The sequence below is a fragment of the Panthera leo genome, chromosome C1 (assembly GCF_018350215.1).
Source record: "Panthera leo isolate Ple1 chromosome C1, P.leo_Ple1_pat1.1, whole genome shotgun sequence".
NCBI lineage: Eukaryota > Metazoa > Chordata > Mammalia > Carnivora > Felidae > Panthera > Panthera leo.
This window is the reverse complement of record NC_056686.1, coordinates 36,525,123-36,533,616: the sequence shown is the minus strand read 5'-3', so window position 1 is coordinate 36,533,616 and position 8,494 is coordinate 36,525,123. Positions and strand designations below refer to the sequence as shown.

General features: G+C 41.0%; 1 protein-coding gene across 2 annotated transcripts; it reads right to left on the bottom strand.

Annotated features, from left to right (window-relative positions):
* Nucleotides 1-491: 491 nt before the first annotated feature.
* Nucleotides 492-8,460, bottom strand: LOC122226951 (cytochrome b-c1 complex subunit 6, mitochondrial). Of its 2 annotated transcripts, XM_042950989.1 has the most exons (5): nt 8,262-8,327; nt 4,667-4,693; nt 4,031-4,178; nt 3,762-3,923; nt 492-707 (listed from the first exon to the last, which is right to left on the bottom strand). In XM_042950989.1, the coding sequence occupies exons 3-5, from the start codon at nt 4,091-4,093 to the stop codon at nt 675-677; spliced, it is 258 nt and encodes an 85-aa protein (XP_042806923.1). In that variant the 5' UTR covers nt 4,094-4,178; nt 4,667-4,693; nt 8,262-8,327; the 3' UTR covers nt 492-674. The 2 variants fall into 2 exon arrangements, with proteins under 2 accessions (XP_042806923.1, XP_042806922.1); XM_042950988.1 differs by lacking the exon at nt 4,031-4,178 and having other exon boundaries at nt 8,262-8,460.
* Nucleotides 8,461-8,494: the final 34 nt, after the last annotated feature.

Here is an 8,494-nt window from a genome sequence, read left to right as displayed (position 1 = left end):
GCAACCTTGGGGCGCCTGGGTGGCGCAGTCGGTTAAGCGTCCGACTTCAGCCAGGTCACGATCTCGCGGTCCGTGAGTTCGAGCCCCGCGTCAGGCTCTGGGTTGATGGCTCGGAGCCTGGAGCCTGTTTCCGATTCTGTGTCTCCCTCCCTCTCTCTCTGCCCCTCCCCCGTTCATGCTCTGTCTCTCTCTGTCCCAAAAATAAATAAAAAACGTTGAAAAAAAAAAAAAAAAAGCAACCTTGTTGAATACTGAGACCAAAAACTGTCAAAAGACGCTTGTAAGAGAGAATTTCACATGGACTCAGCATTCGATGAAATTGAGCCATCCCTGTTCATGTTAACTGTGATAATGGCATCAAGGTAAATTTTGTATCATTAAGAGATGCATACTTGCTAGGCGATGGGTACACGGGAGTTGATTATTGTTCTACCTAGTCTTATGTTTGAAATTTTCAAATTAAATTTAAAAAAAGTACAAGAGGCAGCAGGTCTGCAGATCACTGGCCTTTATTAAGAGGAATCACTGCTAATTACATAGAAGCTACCTGCCTAGCTAAAATCCATGAGGTTCACATGAACTTACAGTTACACAAATAAACAAATGGCATGGTCAAAACCATAAGAAAGTATCCTGATGACCAGGTCATGAAGGCTGGGGTGAAGTCTGCACATTTATTTCAAGCTGTTAAAGAGTTTGTGGGCCACCTACATGGGGGAAAGAAAAGGATGTCATCAAACGGCAGCTTTAATATCCTGGCTTACAAGGTCCTTCATGACCTGGAACAATACTGCTTCTTGTCTCTCCACAGCGTTCCATACACCCACACCCCTCTTGAGCCCTAGTGAACTCCCTAGTTACTTGAATACTATCTCCCTTCTACCTGGAACTCTTTCCCACTTTTTTCATCCTTTATTTTTCCTTTAGAACTTAAGTTTACATGTAATTTCTTGTAAGCCTTCTCTAAACAAACTCCTATCCCCACACAAATGTGTCTCTCCTCTGTCTTCCCCACAGAAACTTATACGTCCCATATCACAGTGTTTATTAACTCAACAAATGTTTATATATAATATCTACTATATGCCAGGTACTGTTCTAGATGCTGAGTAAGCTACAATGGTAAACCAGGTAATACCTCTGTCTCTTAAGGAACTTACACAATGACAGAATTATAAAATACATATAAGATTAACTTCTGATAGGAATGCTCTGAGGAAAATAAAAAGGCAGGGAGGGCTAGCAGCTTTAAACAGGAGGATCAGTGAAGGCCATCCTGAAAAGGCTACACCCAAGAGAGTTTACTACTCTACTTGTCTTCTATGCTGGCTCAATTTGGTGAAGGAAAGGACCATGCCTATCTCATCCCCAGATCTCAGCCCAGTGCTTGGCTCATAAAAGTATTTAAATAATATACAATTTACCATTTTAACTATTTTTTTTTTAAAGTCATGGAGCTTGAAATCACAACCCCCGAGACCAAGAGTTGCACACTCCACTGAATGAGCCAGCCAAGCACCCCCATTTTAATGATTTTTAACTCTACATTTCTGTGGCCTTAAGTAATTTACTGTCTAGCAATTATCAATCTCCAATTTTTTTTTTCAATTTCCCAAACTGAAACTATGTACCTATTAAGGAATTCCCCATTTCCCCCGACAACCACCATTCTACTTTCTATGAATTTGACTAGTCTAGGTACCTAGTAAGTGGAATGACCTATTTGTCTTTTTGTGATAGGTATATTTTACTTAGCATGTCTTCAAGGTTCATATATGTTGTAGCATGTCAGAGTTTCTTTCCTTTTTAGGACTGAACAATTTCATTGTATGCATATACCACAATGGACATTTGGGCTGCATCCACCTTTTAGCTACTATGAGTGCTGTGACCATTCATGTACTAATCTGTTTGAGTCCTTGAACAGTCTCAATTCTTTAGGGTATACAACCAGAAGTGGAACTGCTAGATCATATGGTAGAATTTACATTTTTGAGTAAAGTACGTGATTTCTTTTTACTGTCAAATAATATCCCATTATACAGATATATTACATTTTATTTATCTATGTATCAGTTGATATATATCATTTCTACTTTCTGCCTATTATGAATAACGCTTCTGTGAGTATTCGCGTACAACCTTTTATATAGACATGTTTTCGTTTCTCTTGAGTATATAGGTAGGAGTGGAATTACTGGGTCATATTAACTCTAACTTTTTGAAGAACTGCCAGACCATTTATCTATAGGGCTATACCAATCTATATCCCCATTACTAGTGTATGAGGTTTCCAATTTCTCCACATTTCACCAACACCAATCTATTTCTTTCATGATATGGAGAATTACAGACACATATTTTATATATAAATTTTGCTTCTTTCCACTAAAATTATGTTGAAAAAGAAATGCCTCTATTCATATTTTATATGTAAATGTATCTATGATGTCATTTTTATTTAAAAATCTGATAGTATATACAAGAAAACATGGTTATCTCTAGCCAGTATGATTTCAGTTAGATTTTTATGTATTCATAAAATACCTTCCTTGATTATCACAATGTGTTTAATGGGGGTACATGTGTACATTTGTGTATTTCCAGTGTATATTACAGAATTAAAACACAAATATTGGATTGTTGAAGCATAAAATTGGTTGAATGGAGATCATTAACTTTTTCATGGGGGCAAATGTCATTTATTTTCTCCTTTTTACTTTTTGACCCCCTTCACCCATTTCTCCCTATCTTTTTGATTATAGCCATCCTAGTAGGTATGAACTGGTATCTCATGGTTTTGATCTGTATTTCTCTGAGGGGTAAAAGTATTAAGCACCTTTTTATATGCTTATTAACCAATCAGTTTTAATGTAACCAATCATATCCAACTTTTGCCTCCTCTGTAATTTATTTAAAATACCTTACTCTTACATGTAAAAGAGTCAAATACAAATTTTAAAAATTTAAAAAAAAAGTAAGGGGCACCTGGATGGCTCAGTCTGTTGAGTGCCTGACTCTTGATTTTGGCTCATGATCTCCTGCCTGGGATTCTGTCTCTCTCTGCCCCCTCCCCCCACCCTTCTCTCTCTCAGAATAAATAAACTTAAAAATAAACAAATAAATAAAAAGAAAGAAAACTTTTTGGACCAACTGCTATGTATAAGACACACTGAAGGATATAAATTATTATTTAAAAAAATTTTTTTTAATGTTTATTTTTGAGAGAGAGACTGCGCGCATGCGCGCACATACACCCATGCATGCACACATGCACTGAGTGGAAGAGGGGCAGAGAGAGAAGGGGACAGAGGATCTGAAGCGGGCTCTGTGCCAACAGCAGAGAGCCCGATACAGGGCTCAAACTCACGAACCATGAGATCATGACATGAGCCAAAGCTGACGCTTAAGTGATTGAGCTACCCAGGCGCCCCAAGGGTATCAATTATTTTAAAATAGCCTGTTACTTAAAGATACAAAATCCAGCTTTCTCACTGGATTCCCAATCCAAGTTGGGACATCATTTCTCTTCTTTAAGCCTCAGTTTCTTATCTGCAAAATGGGGATAACGACCCCTTATCTCCAGTGAAAACAGAATTAGATAAGACTATTTATGTAAAGTGCTCAGAACTGGACCTGACATATATTGGGCCAATAAGTAAATGCTTATTGACGGAACTGTCCTAGGATGGAAAGGCTGTCAGCACCAAGTCTGCCTGGCCACTATAAGTTTCCCCCTTCCTGACTTTAGGATGACTTACACAATGGTCCCTTGCATGCAGGAAGTCAAAGAGCTCCTCTGTGCAATCCTCCTCTGTCTTTGACCTGGAGGATACGCGCTCATCACAGAGCTCTAGCCGCTCCCGAGCCTTTACACATTTCTCCAGCTGCTCGCATTGCTCTCTCACCGTTGTTAGAGGATCCTGAAGGAGAAACACAGAGGGAACCAAAATGGGGTTATAGGAGGAGACCCACAACCATCCGCTTTGATTAATACAACCACCAAACCAAGGTGCTGCCTCTGAATTACCGTGCAGAAGGCCAGCTGGCAGAGCCACACTGCCTCCAGAAATGGCAGAATGGGGTCTCCCATTCAATTCTGATGCTAAGTAGTAGGGGAAAGTTTCACATTCCTGCCTTCCAAGGTTGCCAGTATGCACTGAAAGCCTCAGTCCTATCTGAAAAACAAGGTGGTAAAGGAAACCTAGCCAAACTTGAAGTAGATCTATAGGAGGCCTTACTTGTTAACATAGCATTTTGGGATATGTAATGTCTGTGAATTTGAATTCTCCTCATCTGACAGCCAGGCCTATGCAACCCCAGCTGTCCAGCTAGATAGGCAATGTTAACATGGAGAAGGACTATATAAGAAGAGTTCCTTCCAGAATTCTTTATTAAACCACAAATAGCAGGTAATTGAGTACTAGGTCCTCAACATGCTGCTCTGCTCCCTGACGCCATGACTAAAGCCCCAAACCCAGAAAAGACTGTTTCCCAGGCCCACACCACCCCCCAAACACTCCACAGCACAGGAAGGATTAAAGGCCTTTTCCACTTCCATCTTTTCCAAGGTGTCAAGTAAAGACGCCTTAAAATGCCCTTAAGAGTTTCACGAAGCTCAAACTTTCTTTTACTGAGGTAGTTCCAAACCTGAGACGGCTCTTACCACTAATTCCTCCTCCTCCTCTTCCTCCTAAAAAAGGAAAACAAAATTAATGTCAGCAGCAATTTAGGAAATACATATTCCCAATCATACCGATTGTTGTAATTACTGAGGATAAGCATTGTATTAATTGTGTTTTTTTAAATTTTCTATATTTTATGATGCTTTGACATTGTAGGGCATTGCTACGTTACTAATCCAGGAGAGAAAGCCCCTCCCAGGGCTGGCTAATTTCTATGCAGCAACTTGCTTTACGGACACATCTTTCATATGTAAACCAACCAATCCAAAACCCTTATTACCAACTACCTCCTTTATCTAACTCTCCTACACTAAACCTGTTATTGCCCCTGCCCTAATCACCTTAGAGTCAAGTACCAAACAACTGGAGACCACCTCTATAGCCCAGAACCCAAGGAAATTATTCAAACTATCTAATCCTAACCTTGCCAGAGCTTGACTATCTTGCCTCACCCATTCTTTCCCTCAGAAACCAAAAGTCTGGTTTCCCTTGCTCTCTCCGCTGGTCCAGGCACTTTCCCATATGGCCCTGGGTGGTGTGGCCTTCCCCCCTTCTCTTGGAACCCATACAAACTCTTCTTTCAAAAACAGTTGTCTCCATGCCTGTAACCTTACCATACCTAATTAAAACAAACCCTGAGTACATTGCAACAAGGACACACTATCTCACTTTAATTAGCAACAACCTAAAGTGTGCAGGACACTCTAAAGCCTCTAAAGTACTTATCTGTAATCTGATTAATTACAACAGCCCCTTAAAGGGCTCCCAGTTTAGAAATAACAAACACTAATTAGACATTTTTTTAAGTGAGCTCTACACCCAGTGGGGCTTAAACTCACCACCCCAAGATTTAAAAAAAAGTCGCATGCTCTACAGCCTGAGCCAGGCAGACACCCCTAATTAGACATTTTCTGATACAGATGCAAGCTGATGTTCACATGGAACCTATATAACTTAAAGTATTTTGTTTGGAATTCTGGTTTGTTTGGTCCTACTAGCACCAAAAATAGCTTAATTTCATCCTTACATCCCAAATGAAATTAGGAGGAAAACATTTTTTCTAGACACTGAACTTAACTGGGAATATGAAAATGGCCAAACCTAAACTCTTCTATAGCCAATGCTTTCCAGTTACTGCATTTGGCTTGCTGAACCCTCAGGACTCTAAGTAAACTATCAGTGTTAAGTGCATCAAAAGTCTAGAGTAGTCCATTCACAAACTTGGAACCACGCCCTAACCTATTTACTTCTGATTCAGGGACACAACCTCATATTTACAAATAATGTAAACTTTTACAAATAATGTAAAAGATTCCCTGTGGGAGCATCAGCATAGGCTTAAATCTCAGGCATAGCAGAGTCTGAACTGCAGTATCTCAACCTGTCTAAATTAAGGTGTTTGCCTTCCTGTGAATGCACATGTCCACATTTGGGGAAGGGAAAGAAAAGGTATATACGAAGATTAAAAAAAAAAAACAAAACCCACAACAAATTAGCTTGGCAATCCTTCATTATGTTTTCAAAATTCCAACACAATTGGCTTCATTCTAATGAAAGCTGGGAAGGGTAAGGCAGGTTCAACCCAGGCTATTTATTCTCACAATTAGCAAAGATCTCTTCTAAACATGAAGATGATTTTTAGGATGTCAAATTCCAGTTTTTCATTAAGGTTTCTTAACCTTGCTCTTTAAAAAAGATTCATACTGAAAAAGTTTTTCCAGGGGCACCTGGGTGACTCAGTCGGTTGAACATCCCAACTCTTGGTTTCAGCTCAGGTCATGATCTCACTGTTTTTGGGCTTGAGCCTCATGACAGGCTCTGTGCTGACAGTGCAGAGCCTGCTTGGGATTCTCTCTCTCCCTCTTTCTCTGCCCCTCCCCAGCTCACTCACTTATTCTCTCAAAAACAAAAACAAGGAGTGCCTGGGTGGCTCAGTCGGTTAAGCGGCCGACTTTGGCTCAGGTCATGATCTCACGGTCCGTGAGTTCGAGCCCCGCGTCGGGCTCTGAGCTGACAGCTCATTACCTGGAGCCTGTTTCAGATTTTGTGTCTCCCTCTCTCTCTGACCCTCCCCCGTTCATGCTCTGTCTCTCTCTGTCTCAAAAATAAATAAACGTTAAAAAAAAAATTAAAAAAAAAAACAAAAACAAAAAAAAAACAAAAAAATCCTCCCACCCACCAAATTGAAATCCTAACCTGCCGGAGTTAGAAACCTGAAATTTGTATCCCAGAAGCAAGACCTTTGTATCGTTTCCCTATTAGCAATGCTACTACGTTGACCATTTTGATGATTTTGTAGCAGAAGTATCACAGCATGTTTTGGAAAAACAAATCCAAATACAAGTCTGAAAATGGGACTACTTCATATAAAATTTCCAGTCAATGACAAAAACCAAGGTCACACTAGATAAAAAGATTTATTGTCCAAAAGGTATAGATAGGTTCTTCATAAAAGACCTCAGTTTTCATAATTAAAACAAAAAAAAAAAAAAACAAAAAAACTGACTACTTTCTTTTTCTCATCTGCTGCTGTGGTGAGCTCTACTGAACTTTCTGGTATACTTCCTGCTGAACTTCCTGAGGCAAGCTCCATTTCTTTCTGGTCCTCTTTCTGAAAATAAGACTAAGAAAAATCATGGGATCAACTAGTTTCCAACTACTCTGAATCCATAAACCCAGAACAGCTGCCCAGAAGTGACTAGAGAACAAAGCAAAGGATAGGAAATGTGACTGAAAACCAAAAGTTAGCTGGCTTCTCTAAAGCTGTACAGCACTGTGGCTAAGTCTTGGCTCTGGAACCATGTGGCTTGGGTTCAATTCCTCGCTCCATGATTTCTTAGGTGTGGTCCTTAGAAAAGATGTGTAACCTCTCTATGCTAGCTTCCTCACCTGTAAAATGACAACAGGAATAGTACCTAATACTTACCTCATAGGACTATGGGGTGGCTTAAAGGAATGAGTACATATAAAGAACTTGGAATGGAACAGTAAGCTGTCAATAAATTATTACTAGGTTGGAATTCTTCCTCTGGGAAAGAGCTCCCTCTTCCATCCTCACAGAATTATACTGCACACTCCTACACCGTCCCCAAATATACCTCCCACTCCCACCCCCACCAAAGAAAAAGAAACCCCTTCTTCACAGAAACTAGCATAAGGCCAGATCTCCGGAACCTCAACAGAAGATGTAGCAGGATTCCTGACCTGAGCGGAGGGAAGCGCTAGGGTTGGTCTGCTTGCTCCCTGACCTTGTCAAACCAGGATCTCAGAACACCTGATTGACTAAAAACACAGATACTATTTTTACAAAAGTTTAGGCGACACAGCATTTTCGCTCTCGTTAAACCGTCACCGCTTTCACAAGATGGGGAAACCAAGGTCCAGAGAAAAGCTAGTCATCTACTAGCCCAAGATGAATCGACGAATTCTGGGGGCTGGGTCGAGGGAACCAGTAAATCCCGACCGTGCAAACTCCAGGGGCGAATCCAAGGCCAACAGGGCCCCGCGTGTATTTTGGCGGGCTTGGTCTTGAGCCTCAGGGCAGTGAAGAGGCCCGAGTCGGTCGCCTTGCCTTACCTCTTTGGGATCTCCGGACCCAGTCAGCATCTTTCTCTCGTCCTCCAGCCCCATGTTCCGCTACGGTCCTGAATTCAACACCAGCAGCAACAGCGGCACCTATTCCACTTCAGGATCAAGAAGGACTTGTAAGGGTCACTCAGCGGATATCCGGCGATCTGGCCGGAAGTGCGGCAGACTCGTCGTAGTCGCGAACACACGCTCGGATTGGCATATACTACCGTCCACAGGCA